The following is a 21,291-nucleotide window of genomic DNA, read 5'->3' on the forward strand; positions in this document are numbered from 1 at the left end:
TCGATGAAGAGGAGGAAGATCTAGCTCGCAAGAACGCCAGATCTGATTCACACCACTTCGACGCCCCCTACCTGGCGCGCCGGAGATGCCGGGGTTTCTGATCCACGGGCACCTATGGGACCGGCGGACCGGGTCCCTTTTGGTTCGGCGGGGGGCGGAGGTTGCGCAAAGAGCAGATCGAGGCAAAGCAAGCGAGCGGTTGGTCGTGCGAGGAGTAAATCAAGGCGAAGCACGCAAACGATTTACCCAGGTTCGGGCCGCACGGATGCGTAAAACCCTACTCCTGCTTTGTGGATTGGTATTGATTTCTAGCTCGGGAGCGAGCGTGGGTGTGTGGGATTGTTGAACCTCGTGAGAGCTCTCCAGATGGCCGACCCCCCCTACGTTGCACACGGGCCTCCTTTTATACTCAAGGGGTTACCGACATAGAGCAACGGGGGCCAAGGGCAAAAATGGAAAGGGTGCCGTGGGTAGGCACAGCTAGGTGCTGTAGTAGGCACAGCTAGCTGCTATAGTGTTATCATACCTAACCCTGACGGCAGGGGACAAGGGCATTAAATGCCCGTCTGTGTCGCCTAGACAGCACCGAAAGGGACCGCTAGGGACGCCACCGTCTTGCCACGATGGTTGTCTTGTCAGCGCCTGCGTGCCACCGCACACCCCTAGCTGCACAGCCTCCTGCCACGTGCGCTCGGGAGGGGCCCCGGAGCGACACGTGGGTGGATGTGCTAGAGCGCGGGCGTGGAGTGGGGGCTTGCCGCGGCAAGCGCCTTGCCGCGGCCGTTGACTTGGTGCTTCCGGGAGCTTGTCGCTCACCGGGCCTTGTCGGGGCGTGTAGCGCGCCGCGGCAAGTTCCTTGGAATGCCTCGGACGGCCTTCCCGGCAAGCGCCTCTTGCCGGGGCCTTGGAACGCTTCTGATGGCCTTCCCGGCAAGCTCCTCTTGCCGGGGTCTTGCCTTCTTCCCGGCAAGCTCGTCTTGCCGGGGTCTTGTCTTGAGTACTTTGTTCTTGAATGGTCTTCAGAGGGACCACGGGGAATCTTGGCGGTGACCTGGCAGGCCTTGCCGCGGGACGTTGCGACTGCCCGTGCACAAGTTCGGGGTACAAGGGTACCCCTACTCTAGTACACCGACACTATCCGGAGGGAACACAATATCATCATTTCTTACGGGACCCTTCTCAACTAAAATATCTCTAGCCTTATCATCCAGATTATCCCAGTTTCGTGGATCAAAAATATCAAGAGTGAATGGTTGTTGTTTATCAACACCCGGTGATTCAGAATTTGGTGAATGAGTTACATTTTCTTGCTCACTAGAATTGCTATTACCGCCATTCATATCATCATCAATAGAATTTGTATTTTCAGCTGGTTGTTCTTCAACACATACTATGGCCAATTCCAGGGGATCTGTAGAAGAACTAGCAGGTGTAAAAAAATTCTTAAGTGATCCTTTTAGGGATTTTACCTCTTCATCTTTTTCCTTCTTTCTCTTCCTTTTGGCACTACCAGATAAATGCTTTCTAGAGGACATCTCACTAAACAAGAACAAGCAGCATATAAAAAGATTAAAACAGGGAACAAATGCACCTGAATGTGGATGTAGGTGGCCGAATCAGTAGATCCGCAGGTTGCAGTCAGCACGAACAAGAACAGAACACCCCTCCTTCTCCAGTTCAGCAGTTCTCCCAAGCACTCAAACTTAGATCCGCTCAAGTCTGAAGAGCAGAAGATAAGAAGAAAGATGTGGAGTCGTCAGAGGGGGAGGGCACCTCTATTTAACTAAAAGGAGGAACAGGGTTATGGAGGGGAAGAAAAGAAGAACACGCACCGTCTCCTCTCCAACGTCCAGCTGATGGGGAACGAGCAGAACGTTGAAGAACGAAGGGGAGTCGATTGGGGAGTGGATTGGCGCCTTTAATCTCCGTTAATGGCCGGCGGCGATCTTGGAATCGGATACGGCACGGGAACAGCGGCGGCGCGGCGCTCTTTTGGGAGTCTCGATTTGGGGAAGAGGAAATGAGGAACATGGGAAAGATCGACCGACGCTGAACGGGCTCTCTTTACTCTCGCTGAACGGGAAAGATCGACCGACTACTAGAGGCAATAATACCTGGGCTGGGGCCCCTGCCTTCCAGAGGCCCAGGGCGGGCGCCCCGTTTGCCCGGCCTATGGGCCGACCCTGGCAGTAGCTAAAGAATCACAGGATAAAGATAGGAAATGGCAAAGGGGTTGACCGAGAACGAAGGAGCTGGAGCAGCTCAGTTCATTCATTAATTCGATCCTTTGCCCAAAAGGCTACAGGGAGCTTATATACACACGATTACAGCCGGTCTGCCCGGTCAACACAAGCAACGCAAACCCAACGCACGCCTACCTTTCCATCACGGTTCCAGCCGCGTCTGGGACCTGCCTGTCAGACACATGCGCAGTTGGTGGGGGTGTGACAATCGCCTCCCTTTGAGTTGAAGGCTCATCCCAGATTGCAGCATTGGGAAAGCGATTCTTCAGCACATAGAAATCTTCCCAGGTAGCACATTCTACTGGAAGAGATGACCACTGAACCAAAATTTGCACAGTTGCAGAATTACCTTTCTTGACCATCCGGCGATCCAAAATTGCTTCTGGCTGCGGGGCATTTTCTTGCAGTGTGTCCGGAGCTGGTAAAGTAGTAAAGACCGGAGTATACTTCGCCAAGAAGGGTTTCAGCTGTGACACATGAAACACAGGGTGAATGGCACTAGCTGCAGGTAACTCCAATTTGTAGGCGACCTCACCTATTCGTTCCAGCACGTTGAACGGCCCAAAAAATTTGAAAGCCAACTTTGGGTAAGGTCGATTTGCAACTGAAGACTGTGCATAGGGTTGTAGTTTCAACAAAACAGTGTCACCAATAGAGAATGACCGGTCTGTGCGACCCCGGTCAGCATAGGACTTCATCCTGTTTTGTGCCTTGAGCAAATTTTCTTTGAGCAGGTTAGTAAACTGTTGGCGCTCAGCAGCAACATTATAGGCAGTGGAAGTTTGATCCACGGATAGGTGAGGCAGTGCACCAAAATTGGGATCCATTCCATACACGCCTTGAAGGGGGAGCATTTGATGGAAGCATGGTGGGAGGAATTATACCAGAATTCGGCCATTGGAAGCCACTGGCGCCATTTTCCTAGACAATCATGAACAGCACAACGCAAGTACTGCTCCAAACATTGGTTGACACGTTCACTTTGCCCATCAGTGGCTGGATGATTAGCAGTACTGTAATTGAGCTTGGGGCCCACAGCCTGAATTAGTGCACTCCAAAAATTACTTGTGAAAATAGGATCTCGATCAGGGAGCGGTATAAGGGTGTCGAAGAGGCATGAACTGTGCATATTTAGTCAAACGGTCCACCACTACCAGTATGACATTCATTCCCTCTGACATAGGCAAGCCCTCTATAAAGTCCATGGTGATGTCATTCCATGGCTTGCTGGGAATAGGAAGAGGTTGTAATGTTCCAGCAGGGTGACATCGTTCACTCTTTGCTTTCTGCCATGTGGGGCATTGCTTCAAAAAATCCTCCACTGCCATTTTGAGGCCAGGCCAAAAGAACACCTTACGGACCCGCTGATAGGTGGCATGAATGCCAGAATGCCCCCCCCCCCACTGCGCTGTCATGCAAAGCACTGAGAAGCTTTGTTTGCAAGGACAACTGGTTGCCAATGTACAACCGCCCGTGTAGAGAATCAAGCCCTCGTCCAATGAATATCCACGTGCATCAGGGCTCTTCACGGCTAGCTGAGCAAGTAACTCGATGGCTTCAAAGTCCATATCATAAGAACTCAAGATTTCTTGTGCCCATTCAGGTTGACAAATTGACAGGGCATTCATCTGTAGTAAGTGGCCCACTCTGGACAAAGAGTCAGCGGCATTGTTCTCGCTGCCCTTGCGATACTTTATCGAGAATTGCAAGCCCAACAGCTTTGACATTGCCTTTTTCTGTAGTTCAGTAGTGAGGTGTTGATCTGTAAGGGAGCACAAACTCTGATGATCCGTGAGTATAGTAAAGGGTCCCCGCTGGAGGTAAGCACGCCACTTGTCAATTGCCATAATAACAGCCATGAACTCCTTTTCATAAATTGACAATTTACTATTTTGAATTCCCAATGCTTTACTCATATAGGCCACTGGATGGCCTTCCTGTGCCAATACAGCCCCAACACCCGTATCACAAGCGTCGGTCTCCACGACAAAAGGTCATTTAAAATGAGGTAAAGCTAGTACCGGGGTGTTAGCCATGGCGTCCTTCAACAATTTAAAGGCCACGGTAGCTTGGTCCGTCCAGACGAACCCTTTTTTGGTGATAAGATTGGTGAGAGGCTTGGCGATGATGCCATAGTTCTTCACGAACTTTCTGTAGTAACCGGTTAACCCCAGAAAACCTCGCAGCTCGGTTGTGTTGGTCGGGATGGGCCATTTGACCATGACCGCTGTTTTTTCTGGATCGGTGGCCACTCCCTTATGCGATATAATATGTCCAAGATACTCAATACTGTTTGTGGCAAAAGAACATTTTGTCATCTTGGCATACAATTTATGTTCCCGTAGAATAGCTAGCACCAGCCGCAAATGTTGAAGATGTGTGTCCAAATCAGGGATGTACACTAGGATATCATCTAGGAAGACAATGACAAACTTCCGAATATAGATGGCAAAAACTGAATTCATTAGGCACTGAAACATGGCCGGAGCATTTGTTAAACCAAAAGGCATCACACTCAATTGGTAGTGGCCATGATGGGTTTTGAAAGCTGTCTTGGGTTCATCCTCCTCCAACATCCGGATCTGGTGATATCCCACACGCAAGTCTAATTTTGAGAAAAAAATAGTACCTCCCAACTCATCCCTTAGCTCATCTGCAATTGGCATTGGGAACTTGTTTTTGATAGTCACTTCATTTAAATTGCGGTAATCTACACAGAAGCGCCAAGTGTTGTCTTTCTTTTTTACCAACAACACCGGGGATGCAGAAGGACTAAAACTAAGTTTGATTAGTCCTGCATCGAGCATTTCCTTGACCTGCCTCTCAATCTCATCCTTCTGCAATGGAGAGTAGCGGTATGGCCTAGAATTCACAGGTGGTGCATCTTTCTGCAGAGTAATGGCATGATCAAAATCCCTATGAGGCGGTAAGGTTTTTGGCTCTTGGAACACATCATCAAATTCATTTAGCAATTTCAGCACATCAGGAGAATTAGATCCTGTCACTTGGTCTGTCGGAGCAGGCTCAATCAGTGCCAGCGCCCACACATCGTTACCAGCTAAAGACTTCCGAAGCTGGTCAATTTCCATGACCTGTAATTGCTGTTGTTTTTCAATGAGAATACCCTGCAAATGCACTTCCTTGTCACCATAAGGGAAGGAAATGTGCTTGTTACGCCAGTGACAAGTCATGGGACTAAAGCTGTCCAACCAGTCCATCCCCAACACGGCATCATAAGCGCCCAAGTCCAGAATTCGCATGTTGTGACAGAAAGTTGCCCCTTGACACCACCATGTGAGTTGCGGAACTGCTATGGTGGAGTATATACGAGAGCCATCAGCAAGTCTCACCGCAATACTTTTGGCTTCTTGGACAGGAAGCTGAGCCCGCTGCACAAAATCTGAGTTGACAAAACTGCCAGTGCTACCGGAGTCGACAAGGATTAGCATGACCTTGTTACCCACCAATGTTCGGAGACGCAAAATGTTCACGTCCTCTGTACCAGCCAAGGCGTGACTGGAAAGCATCGAACATGCTTGGTCTGTAGCTGGTTCCTCCAGCAGCTCCAGAGCATGCACGGTGTCATCAGAAAAGACTTCCCCAAATTCACTCAATTCAATCATCATGAGTTGAGCTCCTGGTTTACACTTGTGCTCTTTAGTGTATTTGTCGCCACAGCGAAAACAGAGGCCATTGGCCTTATGGAAATCCCGCAATTGACGTTCCCGAGCATAATCATCTGTATTTTTTCGGCCTCCGTCTGTTCAAACAACAGCACCGGTACCCTGGGGGGGCACATACGTCACCGCAGTGGTAGGGTGTTTGATGGAAGCTGTCGGTCGTGTACGAGGACGCTGGTGATCATGCTCTTCCTCCTGTATGTGTGCCAATGCCGCAGCCCTGGTAACACTAGCTGGGTGGTGTAATCTGACTGCAGCACGAAGCTCATCACGTAGGCCATGAATAAAATGAGACACAAACCATTTGGAGGGTAGTGTGGCATCAGTAGATAACAAGTGATACATGCAGTTTTCAAAAGACCTCTTGTATTCAGCTACTGTGCCTGTTTGCCTAAGTTGCATCAACGTTGACATCTGCCCATCATACTCATCAGACCCAAATTCAGCAACCACTGCCGTGATGAAAGAATCCCAATTAATCTGGCGATGAGTGCGCTTGTAGGCTTGCAACCATAGAGCAGCATGATCCTCAAAATACAGTGTAGCAGTGCCAATCCAATGTCGGACAGGAACATTGTACATCTCAAAATAGGTATAGCAATTATCAATCCAGAGCAGAGGAAACTGCCCTTTGAAGACTGGAAATGCGTGTTTGGGCGGCTTCAGGTGAAATCCGTCACGGCGGTCGTCGCGGTGCTCGTGGCAGTCGTGGTCGTCGCCACGAACGCGATGACGCTTGTAGTAGTCGCCGGCGTCGCGGCGGCCCTCGTAGTAGTCGCCGGCGTCACGACGGCCGTCGCGTCGCCCGCGTGGGAGCTCCTCGCGGCGAGGTCCGTATGGTAGGTTGCCGTCCTCGTCGGCGTGCCCCCTGAGATGGTCCACGAGGTCGTCCTCGTCGGGTAGCGACGCGCGCAGCTCGGGGGCGCTGTTGCCTCCGCCGCCGATCTGATTTTGGACGGGATCGCGGGGAGGAACAGCCGGAGAGCGCGCTCGCTTGACCTCCTCCAAATCCGCGCGAAGCTCACGGAGTTCGGCCGTCACCGGAGCGAGCTTCTCGTCAAGCGCTTTGGTGAAGAATTCCTGCAGGGATTTCTGCATCTCCTCCATCTCAAGCAGGATGAATCTGGTTTAGGCGTTTGGGATTGGTGGTGTACGCGGCGCCGTTGTGTGGAGTAGAACGACCTAGTCTGATACCAATTATGATGTCCCTAGCAGTAGCCAGGGCCGGCCCATAGATATATGGGGCCCAGGAGCAAGACAGCAATAAGGGGCCTTTGTGTTTACTCCAAAGCTCAAAATATTTATATTTCAAAAGCAAAATAATATCCAGTGCATAGCATAGTCTGATGATCTTAATTTGTACTCCAAAACTGACAATACAAATTATTTATTAATAAGTGAACTACACCATGATAGTAATGAAATGATGTAGTTCGACAAAAGCTCGCTTTCCATAAAAGCTTGCATTTCTAAATTTTAATGGAGACTCCATTTTGCCCTGCAAAACAAAAATTGCTGTCAAAACAGGTTGCTACTTAGATCTTTTGTGTTACCATGAGATAAAAAGTTAGGCACGATCTTACATTTGTTTCTAGATCCTCTCCCCAATTGGCCATGTTCTTCACTCCAAAAATCTTCACCCGGACTCATTTCTTCCAAACATTCCTGCTCAAGGCATAGTAAAGCAAACTGAGAAATTCACGTCTATACTAGAACTTGGAAATTCGTCTAACACTTCTAGAAGCAAAGTCATCGATTATTGCATCAACATTTATTTCATCCAACTTATCTTTCTCAATACATAAAGTAGCAAGACCATTTAATCTTTCTTGTGACATTGTTGACCTCAAATAGTTCTTTAACAATTTCAACTTTGAAAAGCTACGCTCTGCTGATGCTACGGTCATTGGTACAGTGAACAGAATTCGATAAGCAATTAAAACATTTGGAAAACAGTCAATATCTCTAACAAACTCAAAAATCTCCATAGCATGCAATGGCAAACCTGATTCTGGTAAGGTCATTTGCAGCAGTCTTAATTCGGAAAAAAGATCATCTAACTAAACATCGCATGAACCATTTCGTGAAAATGTTTCTACGAACTTAGCACAACATTTGCTTAGTTCAACGTCATCCAATAACTTCATGTCTTTTGAGCTAAGTAAGAAACCAAATATACTTTTGAACACTTTGAGTTCTTTGAATCTAGTTTTCAGAGAGACATTTGCAATATCAACCAGAACTAAGAAGTAATTAACTTCGAACGCCTTCTCAGCTATTAGAACTTCTTCATCATTATTAGGTTCATCAAATTGTTTCTTCCTAGTAACATTACGTTTTATTGGAAATGATGGTTCTATGCCCATATCAACTGCAAGACCTTTGGCGATAGTCAAACAAGATGCAAACCCTTCATCTCTGTACTTATCAAAAAACTGCATTACGCCTTCAATTTGCTGCAAGGTAGAGTCGACACACATAGATGCGGACTGCAACTTCTTACTCACCATGTTTATAGCAAATAATATATCATGCCAAATAAACATGCCAAGTAAAAACTCAAAACTACCAAGTGCATCAAATAAATTATTTGCGTCGCTCTTTGACTTGGCATCATCACAAATTTTACATAACTCGGACAAAGCTAGCCTTAATTGTGGAGCTTGATATCTAATAGCTTTCACACTTTTGATTCGACTCTCCCACCGAGTATTAGACAAACCTTTCACAGTTAAACTAGGAATATGATCAAGTAAAACTTTCCATCTTTTAGTGGAACTTGAAAATAAAATATAAATTCCTTGCACAATTCCAAAGAAGGATATAGCTTTACCGCAGGAATTTGCCATATCACACAAAGTAAGATTGAGGCTATGACACGCACATGGCATATATAGAGCTCTTGGATTTTTTTCAAGTAAACGACTTTGTACCCCTTGTTTATTTCCTTTCATGTTGGAACCATTATCGTAGCCTTGGCCCCTTACATTATCAATATTTAAGCCATAAGAATCTATTGCGTCAAGAAGTACATTAAAAAGACCCAAACCAGAAGTGTCATCCACTGTCAAAAATTCCATAAAAAATTCTTCTATTTTTATTTTCTTATTTGACATGTTAACACATCGAATAATTAGGGTCATTTGTTCTTGATGGCTAACATCCGGAGTACAATCAAGAATTATGGAGAAATATTTAGCCTCTTTAATAATTTGTAAGATAGAACTAGTAACACTAGAGGCCAATAGAGAAATCAACTCATTCTGAATTTTGTGGCTGAGATAGTGATGATAAATTTCATCATTTTGAATTCGTCTAAGATGTTCTCGCATTATTGGATCAAATTCAGCAATCATCTCTACACATGCCAAAAAATTACCATTATTGTGTTGGTAAAGTTTCTCACTAGAACCACGAAAAGCCAAGTTACGTTTTCCAAGATATTTAACAATGGCTACTAATCTCACTAACACTTGTCTCAAACGTTCTTTCTCCTTATTGATTTGCTGCTGCAAATCCTTATCAATGGTTTTATTTTTGGCTAGCCTAACTTTTAACTCATTCCAAGTGTTCATGGTTTTAATATGCTCTAGATCATTTTCATGTTCTTTAAGCCTCTCGCTAAGATGCTTCCAATCAGTCAATCCATTACCTGCTAATGCACTCTTGTTGCTATGGGATTTGAAAAGCTTGCAACAAAAGCAGTACACTTTGTTAGCATGTTCAGAGTAAACCAACCATTTCCTGTCATGTACCTCTCCATTGCTCAACTTTCTCGAATAATAAGATTTTGAAAAATGTCTAGAGTTACTATCCGGAGGGAACACAATATCATCATTTCTTACGGGACCCTTCTCAACTAAAATATCTCTAGCCTTATCATCCAGATTATCCCAGTTTCGTGGATCAAAAATATCAAGAGTGAATGGTTGTTGTTTATCAACACCCGGTGATTCAGAATTTGGTGAATGAGTTACATTTTCTTGCTCACTGGAATTTCTATTACCGCCATTCATATCATCATCAATAGAATTTGTATTTTCAGCTGGTTGTTCTTCAACACATACTATGGCCAATTCCAGGGGATCTGTAGAAGAACTAGCAGGTGTAAAAAAATTCTTAAGTGATCCTTTTAGGGATTTTACCTCTTCATCTTTTTCCTTCTTTCTCTTCCTTTTGGCACTACCAGATAAATGCTTTCTAGAGGACATCTCACTAAACAAGAACAAGCAGCATATAAAAAGATTAAAACAGGGAACAAATGCACCTGAATGTGGATGTAGGTGGCTGAATCAGTAGATCCGCGGGTTGCAGTCAGCACGAACGAGAACAGAACACCCCTCCTTCTCCAGTTCAGCAGTTCTCCCAAGCACTCAAACTTAGATCCGCTCAAGTCTGAAGAGCAGAAGATAAGAAGAAAGATGTGGAGTCGTCAGAGGGGGAGGGCACCTCTATTTAACTGAAAGGAGGAACGGGGTTATGGAGGGGAAGAAAAGAAGAACACGCACCGTCTCCTCTCCAACGTCCAGCTGATGGGGAACGAGCAGAACGTTGAAGAACGAAGGGGAGTCGATTGGGGAGTGGATTGGCGCCTTTAATCTCCATTAATGGCCGGCGGCGATCTTGGAATCGGATACGGCACGGGAACAGCGGCGGCGCGGCGCTCTTTTGGGAGTCTCGATTTGGGGAAGAGGAAATGAGGAACATGGGAAAGATCGACCGACGCTGAACGGGCTCTCTTTACTCTCGCTGAACGGGAAAGATCGACCGACTACTAGAGGCAATAATACCTGGGCTGGGGCCCCTGCCTTCCGGAGGCCCAGGGCGGGCGCCCCGTTTGCCCGGCCTATGGGCCGGCCCTGGCAGTAGCTAAAGAATCACAGGATAAAGATAGGAAATGGCAAAGGGATTGACCGAGAACGAAGGAGCTGGAGCAGCTCAGTTCATTCATTAATTCGATCCTTTGCCCAAAAGGCTACAGGGAGCTTATATACACACGATTATAGCCGGTCTGCCCGGTCAACACAAGCAACGCAAACCAAACGCACGCCTACCTTTCCATCACGGTTCCAGCCGCGTCTGGGACCTGCCTGTCAGACACATGCGCAGTTGGTGGGGGTGTGACAATCGCCTCCCCTTGAGTTGAAGGCTCATCCCAGATTGCAGCATTGCGAAAGCGATTCTTCAGCACATAGAAATCTTCCCAGGTAGCACATTCCACTGGAAGAGATGACCACTGAACCAAAATTTGCACAGTTGCAGAATTACCTTTCTTGACCATCCGGCGATCCAAAATTGCTTCTGGCTGCGGGGCATTTTCTTGCAGTGTGTCCGGAGCTGGTAAGGTAGTAAAGACCGGAGTATACTTCGCCAAGAAGGGTTTCAGCTGTGACACATGAAACACAGGGTGAATGGCACTAGCTGCAGGTAACTCCAATTTGTAGGCGACCTCACCTATTCGTTCCAGCACGTTGAACGGCCCAAAAAATTTGAAAGCCAACTTTGGGTAAGGTCGATTTGCAACTGAAGACTGTGCATAGGGTTGTAGTTTCAACAAAACAGTGTCACCAACAGAGAATGACCGGTCTGTGCGACCCCGGTCAGCATAGGACTTCATCCTGTTTTGTGCCTTGAGCAAATTTTCTTTGAGCATGTTAGTAAACTGTTGGCGCTCAGCAGCAACATTATGGGCAGTGGAAGTTTGAACCACGGATAGGTGAGGCAGTGCACCAAAATTGGGATCCATTCCATACACGCCTTGAAGGGGGAGCATTTGATGGAAGCATGGTGGGAGGAATTATACCAGAATTCGGCCATTGGAAGCCACTGGCGCTATTTTCCTGGACAATCATGAACAGCACAACGCAAGTACTGCTCCAAACATTGGTTGACGCGTTCACTTTGCCCATCAGTGGCTGGATGATTAGCAGTACTGTAATTGAGCTTGGGGCCCACAGCCTGAATTACTGCACTCCAAAAATTACTTGTGAAAATAGGATCTTGATCAGACACTATTGTTTCTGGAACGCCATGCAATTTCACCACTTGATCAAGAAAAAGCTTTGCCACAGAGGGAGCGGTATAAGGGTGTCGAAGAGGCATGAAGTGTGCATATTTAGTCAAACGGTCCACCACTACCAGTATGACATTCATTCCCTCTGACATAGGCAAGCCCTCTATAAAGTCCATGGTGATGTCATTCCATGGCTTGCTGGGAATAGGAAGAGGTTGTAATGTTCCAGCAGGGTGACATCGTTCACTCTTTGCTTTCTGCCATGTGGGGCATTGCTTCACAAAATCCTCCACTGCCATTTTGAGGCCAGGCCAAAAGAACACCTTACGGACCCGCTGATAGGTGGCATGAATGCCAGAATGCCCCCCCCCCCCCACTGCGCTGTCATGCAAAGCACTGAGAAGCTTTGTTTGCAAGGACAACTGGTTGCCAATGTACAACCGCCCGTGTAGAGAATCAAGCCCTCGTCCAATGAATATCCACGTGCATCAGGGCTCTTCACGGCTAGCTGAGCAAGTAACTCGATGGCTTCAAAGTCCATATCATAAGAACTCAAGATTTCTTGTGCCCATTCAGGTTGACAAATTGACAGGGCATTCATCTGTAGTAAGTGGCCCACTCTGGACAAAGAGTCAGCGGCATTGTTCTCGCTGCCCTTGCGATACTTTATCGAGAATTGCAAGCCCAACAGCTTTGACATTGCCTTTTTCTGTAGTTCAGTAGTGAGGTGTTGATCTGTAAGGGAGCACAAACTCTGATGATCCGTGAGTATAGTAAAGGGTCCCCGCTGGAGGTAAGCACGCCACTTGTCAATTGCCATAATAACAGCCATGAACTCCTTTTCATAAATTGACAATTTACTATTTTGAATTCCCAATGCTTTACTCATATAGGCCACTGGATGGCCTTCCTGTGCCAATACAGCCCCAACACCCGTATCACAAGCGTCGGTCTCCACGACAAAAGGTAATTTAAAATGAGGTAAAGCTAGTACCGGGGTGTTAGCCATGGCGTCCTTCAACAATTTAAAGGCCACGGTAGCTTGGTCCGTCCAGACGAACCCTTTTTTGGTGATAAGATTGGTGAGAGGCTTGGCGATGATGCCATAGTTCTTCACGAACTTTCTGTAGTAACCGGTTAACCCCAGAAAACCTCGCAGCTCGGTTGTGTTGGTCGGGATGGGCCATTTGACCATGACCGCTGTTTTTTCTGGATCGGTGGCCACTCCCTTATGCGATATAATATGTCCAAGATACTCAATACTGTTTGTGGCAAAAGAACATTTTGTCATCTTGGCATACAATTTATGTTCCCGCAGAATAGCTAGCACCAGCCGCAAATGTTGAAGATGTGTGTCCAAATCAGGGATGTACACTAGGATATCATCTAGGAAGACAATGACAAACTTCCGAATATAGATGGCAAAAACTGAATTCATTAGGCACTGAAACATGGCCGGAGCATTTGTTAAACCAAAAGGCATCACACTCAATTGGTAGTGGCCATGATGGGTTTTGAAAGCTGTCTTGGGTTCATCCTCCTCCAACATCCGGATCTGGTGATATCCCACACGCAAGTCTAATTTTGAGAAAAAATTAGTACCTCCCAACTCATCCATTAGTTCATCTGCAATTGGCATTGGGAACTTGTTTTTGATAGTCACTTCATTTAAATTGCGGTAATCTACACAGAAGCGCCAAGTGTTGTCCTTCTTTTTTACCAACAACACCGGGGATGCAAAAGGACTAAAACTAAGTTTGATTAGTCCTGCATCGAGCATTTCCTTGACCTGCCTCTCAATCTCATCCTTCTGCAATGGAGAGTAGCGGTATGGCCTAGAATTCACAGGTGGTGCATCTTTCTGCAGAGTAATGGCATGATCAAAATCCCTATGAGGCGGTAAGGTTTTTGGCTCTTGGAACACATCATCAAATTCATTTAGCAATTTCAGCACATCAGGAGAATTAGATCCTGTCACTTGGTCTGTCGGAGCAGGCTCAATCAGTGCCAGCGCCCACACATCGTTACCAGCTAAAGACTTCCGAAGCTGGTCAATTTCCATGACCTGTAATTGCTGTTGTTTTTCAATGAGAATACCCTGCAAATGCACTTCCTTGTCACCATAAGGGAAGGAAATGTGCTTGTTACGCCAGTGACAAGTCATGGGACTAAAGCTGTCCAACCAGTCCATCCCCAACACGGCATCATAAGCGCCCAAGTCCAGAATTCGCATGTTGTGACAGAAAGTTGCCCCTTGACACCACCATGTGAGTTGCGGAACTGCTATGGTGGAGTATATACGAGAGCCATCAGCAAGTCTCACCGCAATACTTTTGGCTTCTTGGACAGGAAGCTGAGCCCGCTGCACAAAATCTGAGTTGACAAAACTGCCAGTGCTACCGGAGTCGACAAGGATTAGCATGACCTTGTTACCCACCAATGTTCGGAGACGCAAAATGTTCACGTCCTCTGTACCAGCCAAGGCGTGACTGGAAAGCATCGAACATGCTTGGTCTGTAGCTGGTTCCTCCAGCAGCTCCAGAGCATGCACGGTGTCATCAGAAAAGACTTCCCCAAATTCACTCAATTCAATCATCATGAGTTGAGCTCCTGGTTTACACTTGTGCTCTTTAGTGTATTTGTCGCCACAGCGAAAACAGAGGCCATTGGCCTTACGGAAATCCCGCAATTGACGTTCCCGAGCATAATCATCTGTATTTTTTCGGCCTCCGTCTGTTCAAACAACAGCACCGGTACCCTGGGGGGGCACATACGTCACCGCAGTGGTAGGGTGTTTGATGGAAGCTGTCGGTCGTGTACGAGGACGCTGGTGATCATGCTCTTCCTCCTGTATGTGTGCCAATGCCGCAGCCCTGGTAACACTAGCTGGGTGGTGTAATCTGACTGCAGCACGAAGCTCATCACGTAGGCCATGAATAAAATGAGACACAAACCATTTGGAGGGTAGTGTGGCATCAGTAGATAACAAGTGATACATGCAGTTTTCAAAAGACCTCTTGTATTCAGCTACTGTGCCTGTTTGCCTAAGTTGCATCAACGTTGACATCTGCCCATCATACTCATCAGACCCAAATTCAGCAACCACTGCCGTGATGAAAGAATCCCAATTAATCTGGCGATGAGTGCGCTTGTAGGCTTGCAACCATAGAGCAGCATGATCCTCAAAATACAGTGTAGCAGTGCCAATCCAATGTCGGACAGGAACATTGTACATCTCAAAATAGGTATAGCAATTATCAATCCAGAGCAGAGGAAACTGCCCTTTGAAGACTGGAAATGCGTGTTTGGGCGGCTTCAGGTGAAATCCGTCACGGCGGTCGTCGCGGTGCTCGTGGCAGTCGTGGTCGTCGCCACGGACGCGATGACGCTCGTAGTAGTCGCCGGCGTCGCGGCGGCCCTCGTAGTAGTCGCCGGCGTCGGGACGGCCGTCGCGTCGCCCGCGTGGGAGCTCCTCGCGGCGAGGTCCATACGGTAGGTTGCCGTCCTCGTCGGCGTGCCCCCTGAGCTGGTCCACGGGGTCGTCCTCGTCGGGTAGCGACGCGCGCAGCTCGGGGGCGCTGTTGCCTCCGCCTCCGATCTGATTTTGGACGGGATCGCGGGGAGGAACAGCCGGAGAGCGCGCTCGCTTGACCTCCTCCAAATCCGCGCGAAGCTCACGGAGTTCGGCCGTCACCGGAGCGAGCTTCTCGTCAAGCGCTTTGGTGAAGAATTCCTGCAGGGATTTCTGCATCTCCTCCATCTCAAGCAGGATGAATCTGGTTTAGGCGTTTGGGATTGGTGGTGTACGCGGCGCCGTTGTGTGGAGTAGAATGACCTAGTCTGATACCAATTATGATGTCCCTAGCAGTAGCCAGGGCCGGCCCATAGATATATGGGGCCGAGGGGCAAGACAGCAATAAGGGGCCTTTATGTTTACTCCAAAGCTCAAAATATTTATATTTCAAAAGCAAAATAATATCCAGTACATAGCATAGTCTGATGATCTTAATTTGTACTCCAAAACTGACAATACAAATTATTTATTAATAAGTGAACTACACCATGATAGTAATGAAATGATGTAGTTCGACAAAAGCTCGCTTTCCACAAAAGCTTGCATTTCTAAATTTTAATGGAGACTCCATTTTGCCCTGCAAAACAAAAATTGCTGTCAAAACAGGTTGCTACTTAGATCTTTTGTGTTACCATGAGATAAAAAGTTAGGCACGATCTTACATTTGTTTCTAGATCCTCTCCCCAATTGGCCATGTTCTTCACTCCAAAAATCTTCACCCGGACTCATTTCTTCCAAACATTCCTGCTCAAGGCATAGTAAAGCAAACTGAGAAATTCACGTCTATACTAGAACTTGGAAATTCGTCTAACACTTCTAGAAGCAAAGTCATCGATTATTGCATCAACATTTATTTCATCCAACTTATCTTTCTCAATACATAAAGTAGCAAGACCATTTAATCTTTCTTGTGACATTGTTGACCTCAAATAGTTCTTTAACAATTTCAACTTTGAAAAGCTACGCTCTGCTGATGCTACGGTCATTGGTACAGTGAACAGAATTCGATAAGCAATTAAAACATTTGGAAAACAGTCAATATCTCTAACAAACTCAAAAATCTCCATAGCATGCAATGGCAAACCTGATTCTGGTAAGGTCATTTGCAGCAGTCTTAATTCGGAAAAAAGATCATCTAACTCAACATCGCATGAACCATTTCGTGAAAATGTTTCTACGAACTTAGCACAACATTTGCGTAGTTCAACATCATCCAATAACTTCATGTCTTTTGAGCTAAGTAAGAAACCAAATATACTTTTGAACACTTTGAGTTCTTTGAATCTAGTTTTCAGAGAGACATTTGCAATATCAACCAGAACTAAGAAGTAATTAACTTCGAACGCCTTCTCAGCTTTTAGAACTTCTTCATCGTTATTAGGTTCATCAAATTGTTTCTTCCTAGTAACATTACGTTTTATTGGAAATGATGGTTCTATGCCCATATCAACTGCAAGACCTTTGGCGATAGTCAAACAAGATGCAAACCCTTCATCTCTGTACTTATCAAAAAACTGCATTACGCCTTCAATTTGCTGCAAGGTAGAGTCGACACACATAGATGCGGACTGCAACTTCTTACTCACCATGTTTATAGCAAATAATATATCATGCCAAATAAACATGCCAAGTAAAAACTCAAAACTACCAAGTGCATCAAATAAATTATTTGCGTCGCTCTTTGACTTGGCATCATCACAAATTTTACATAACTCGGACAAAGCTAGCCTTAATTGTGGAGCTTGATATCTAATAGCTTTCACACTTTTGATTCGACTCTCCCACCGAGTATTAGACAAACCTTTCACAGTTAAACTAGGAATATGATCAAGTAAAACTTTCCATCTTTTAGTGGAACTTGAAAATAAAATATAAATTCGTTGCACAATTCCAAAGAAGGATATAGCTTTACCGCAGGAATTTGCCATATCACACAAAGTAAGATTGAGGCTATGACACGCACATGGCATATATAGAGCTCTTGGATTTTTTTTCAAGTAAACGACTTTGTACCCCTTGTTTATTTCCTTTCATGTTGGAACCATTATCATAGCCTTGGCCCCTTACATTATCAATATTTAAGCCATAAGAATCTATTGCGTCAAGAAGTACATTAAAAAGACCCAAACCAGAAGTGTCATCCACTGTCAAAAATTCCATAAAAAATTCTTCTATTTTTATTTTCTTATTTGACATGTTAACACATCGAATAATTAGGGTCATTTGTTCTTGATGGCTAACATCCGGAGTACAATCAAGAATTATGGAGAAATATTTAGCCTCTTTAATAATTTGTAAGATAGAACTAGTAACACTAGAGGCCAATAGAGAAATCAACTCATTCTGAATTTTGTGGCTGAGATAGTGATGATAAATTTCATCATTTTGAATTCGTCTAAGATGTTCTCGCATTATTGGATCAAATTCAGCAATCATCTCTACACATGCCAAAAAATTACCATTATTGTGTTGGTAAAGTTTCTCACTAGATCCACGAAAAGCCAAGTTACGTTTTCCAAGATATTTAACAATGGCTACTAATCTCACTAACACTTGTCTCAAACGTTCTTTCTCCTTATTGATTTGCTGCTGCAAATCCTTATCAATGGTTTTATTTTTGGCTAGCCTAACTTTTAACTCATTCCAAGTGTTCATGGTTTTAATATGCTCTAGATCATTTTCATGTTCTTTAAGCCTCTCGCTAAGATGCTTCCAATCAGTCAATCCATTACCTGCTAATGCACTCTTGTTGCTATGGGATTTGAAAAGCTTGCAACAAAAGCAGTACACTTTGTTAGCATGTTCAGAGTAAACCAACCATTTCCTGTCATGTACCTCTCCATTGCTCAACTTTCTCGAATAATAAGATTTTGAAAAATGTCTAGAGTTACTATCCGGAGGGAACACAATATCATCATTTCTTACGGGACCCTTCTCAACTAAAATATCTCTAGCCTTATCATCCAGATTATCCCAGTTTCGTGGATCAAAAATATCAAGAGTGAATGGTTGTTGTTTGTCAACACCCGGTGATTCAGAATTTGGTGAATGAGTTACATTTTCTTGCTCACTGGAATTGCTATTACCGCCATTCATATCATCATCAATAGAATTTGTATTTTCAGCTGGTTGTTCTTCAACACATACTATGGCCAATTCCAGGGGATATGTAGAAGAACTAGCAGGTGTAAAAAAATTCTTAAGTGATCCTTTTAGGGATTTTACCTCTTCATCTTTTTCCTTCTTTCTCTTCCTTTTGGCACTACCAGATAAATGCTTTCTAGAGGACATCTCACTAAACAAGAACAAGCAGCATATAAAAAGATTAAAACAGGGAACAAATGCACCTGAATGTGGATGTAGGTGGCCGAATCAGTAGATCCGCGGGTTGCAGTCAGCACGAACGAGAACAGAACACCCCTCCTTCTCCAGTTCAGCAGTTCTCCCAAGCACTCAAACTTAGATCCGCTCAAGTCTGAAGAGCAGAAGATAAGAAGAAAGATGTGGAGTCGTCAGAGGGGGAGGGCACCTCTATTTAACTGAAAGGAGGAACGGGGTTATGGAGGGGAAGAAAAGAAGAACACGCACCGTCTCCTCTCCAACGTCCAGCTGATGGGGAACGAGCAGAACGTTGAAGAACGAAGGGGAGTCGATTGGGGAGTGGATTGGCGCCTTTAATCTCCATTAATGGCCGGCGGCGATCTTGGAATCGGATACGGCACGGGAACAGCGGCGGCGCGGCGCACTTTTGGGAGTCTCGATTTGGGGAAGAGGAAATGAGGAACATGGGAAAGATCGACCGACGCTGAACGGGCTCTCTTTACTCTCGCTGAACGGGAAAGATCGACCGACTACTAGAGGCAATAATACCTGGGCTGGGGCCCCTGCCTTCCGGAGGCCCAGGGCGGGCGCCCCGTTTGCCCGGCCTATGGGCCGGCCCTGGCAGTAGCTAAAGAATCACAGGATAAAGATAGGAAATGGCAAAGGGATTGACCGAGAACGAAGGAGCTGGAGCAGCTCAGTTCATTCATTAATTCGATCCTTTGCCCAAAAGGCTACAGGGAGCTTATATACACACGATTACAGCCGGTCTGCCCGGTCAACACAAGCAACGCAAACCCAACGCACGCCTACCTTTCCATCACGGTTCCAGCCGCGTCTGGGACCTGCCTGTCAGACACATGCGCAGTTGGTGGGGGTGTGACAATCGCCTCCCCTTGAGTTGAAGGCTCATCCCAGATTGCAGCATTGGGAAAGCGATTCTTCAGCACATAGAAATCTTCCCAGGTAGCACATTCTACTGGAAGAGATGACCACTGAACCAAAATTTGCACAGTTGCAGAATTACCTTTCTTGACCATCCGGCGATCCAAAATTGCTTCTGGCTGCGGGGCATTTTCTTGCAGTGTGTCCGGAGCTGGTAAAGTAGTAAAGACCGGAGTATACTTCGCCAAGAAGGGTTTCAGCTGTGACACATGAAACACAGGGTGAATGGCACTAGCTGCAGGTAACTCCAATTTGTAGGCGACCTCACCTATTCGTTCCAGCACGTTGAACGGCCCAAAAAATTTGAAAGCCAACTTTGGGTAAGGTCGATTTGCAACTGAAGACTGTGCATAGGGTTGTAGTTTCAACAAAACAGTGTCACCAACAGAGAATGACCGGTCTGTGCGACCCCGGTCAGCATAGGACTTCATCCTGTTTTGTGCCTTGAGCAAATTTTCTTTGAGCATGTTAGTAAACTGTTGGCGCTCAGCAGCAACATTATGGGCAGTGGAAGTTTGATCCACGGATAGGTGAGGCAGTGCACCAAAATTGGGATCCATTCCATACACGCCTTGAAGGGGGAGCATTTGATGGAAGCAAGGTGGGAGGAATTATACCAGAATTCGGCCATTGGAAGCCACTGGCGCTATTTTCCTGGACAATCATGAACAGCACAACGCAAGTACTGCTCCAAACATTGGTTGACGCGTTCACTTTGCCCATCAGTGGCTGGATGATTAGCAGTACTGTAATTGAGCTTGGGGCCCACAGCCTGAATTAGTGCTCTCCAAAAATTACTTGTGAAAATAGGATCTCGATCAGAGACTATTGTTTCTGGAACGCCATGCAATTTCACCACTTGATCAAGAAAAAGCTTTGCCACAGAGGGAGCGGTATAAGGGTGTCGAAGAGGCATGAAGTGTGCATATTTAGTCAAACGGTCCACCACTACCAGTATGACATTCATTCCCTCTGACATAGGCAAGCCCTCTATAAAGTCCATGGTGATGTCATTCCATGGCTTGCTGGGAATAGGAAGAGGTTGTAATGTTCCAGCAGGGTGACATCGTTCACTCTTTGCTTTCTGCCATGTGGGGCATTGCTTCACAAAATCCTCCACTGCCATTTTGAGGCCAGGCCAAAAGAACACCTTACGGACCCGCTGATAGGTGGCATGTGGGGCGCTGTTTTGGGAGTCTCGATTTGGGGAAGAGGAAATGAGGAACATGGGAAAGATCGACCGACGCTGAACGGGCTCTCTTTACTCTCGCTGAACGGGAAAGATCGACCGACTACTAGAGGCAATAATACCTGGGCTGGGGCCCCTGCCTTCCGGAGGCCCAGGGCGGGCGCCCCGTTTGCCCGGCCTATGGGCCGGCCCTGGCAGTAGCTAAAGAATCACAGGATAAAGATAGGAAATGGCAAAGGGATTGACCGAGAACGAAGGAGCTGGAGCAGCTCAGTTCATTCATTAATTCGATCCTTTGCCCAAAAGGCTACAGGGAGCTTATATAC

General features: G+C 46.1%; 3 protein-coding genes and 2 pseudogenes across 3 annotated transcripts in view; 1 reads left to right on the forward strand and 4 right to left on the reverse strand.

Annotated features, from left to right (window-relative positions):
* Positions 1–21,291, forward strand: part of LOC147977714 (uncharacterized) — a 76,838-nt gene that overhangs the window by 53,852 nt on the left and 1,695 nt on the right. The window lies entirely within an intron of this gene.
* Positions 2,375–7,030, reverse strand: LOC147977715 (uncharacterized; annotated as a pseudogene).
* Positions 7,393–10,788, reverse strand: LOC147977716 (uncharacterized). Its single transcript, XM_087516424.1, has 4 exons — positions 10,432–10,788; positions 10,191–10,318; positions 7,507–7,588; positions 7,393–7,421 (listed from the first exon to the last, which is right to left on the reverse strand). Exons 1-4 carry the CDS (start codon positions 10,628–10,630, stop codon positions 7,393–7,395), a joined length of 438 nt encoding a protein of 145 aa, XP_087372550.1. The 5' UTR covers positions 10,631–10,788.
* LOC147977717 (uncharacterized) lies at positions 10,974–15,696 on the reverse strand (annotated as a pseudogene).
* Positions 16,059–19,200, reverse strand: LOC147977718 (uncharacterized). The gene is made up of 4 exons (XM_087516425.1): positions 19,099–19,200; positions 18,858–18,985; positions 16,173–16,254; positions 16,059–16,087 (listed from the first exon to the last, which is right to left on the reverse strand). Exons 1-4 carry the CDS (start codon positions 19,193–19,195, stop codon positions 16,059–16,061), a joined length of 336 nt encoding a protein of 111 aa, XP_087372551.1. The 5' UTR covers positions 19,196–19,200.

This window comes from Triticum urartu, chromosome 3A, assembly GCF_056163025.1.
Source record: "Triticum urartu cultivar PI428250 chromosome 3A, HENAU_Tu73, whole genome shotgun sequence".
NCBI lineage: Eukaryota > Viridiplantae > Streptophyta > Magnoliopsida > Poales > Poaceae > Triticum > Triticum urartu.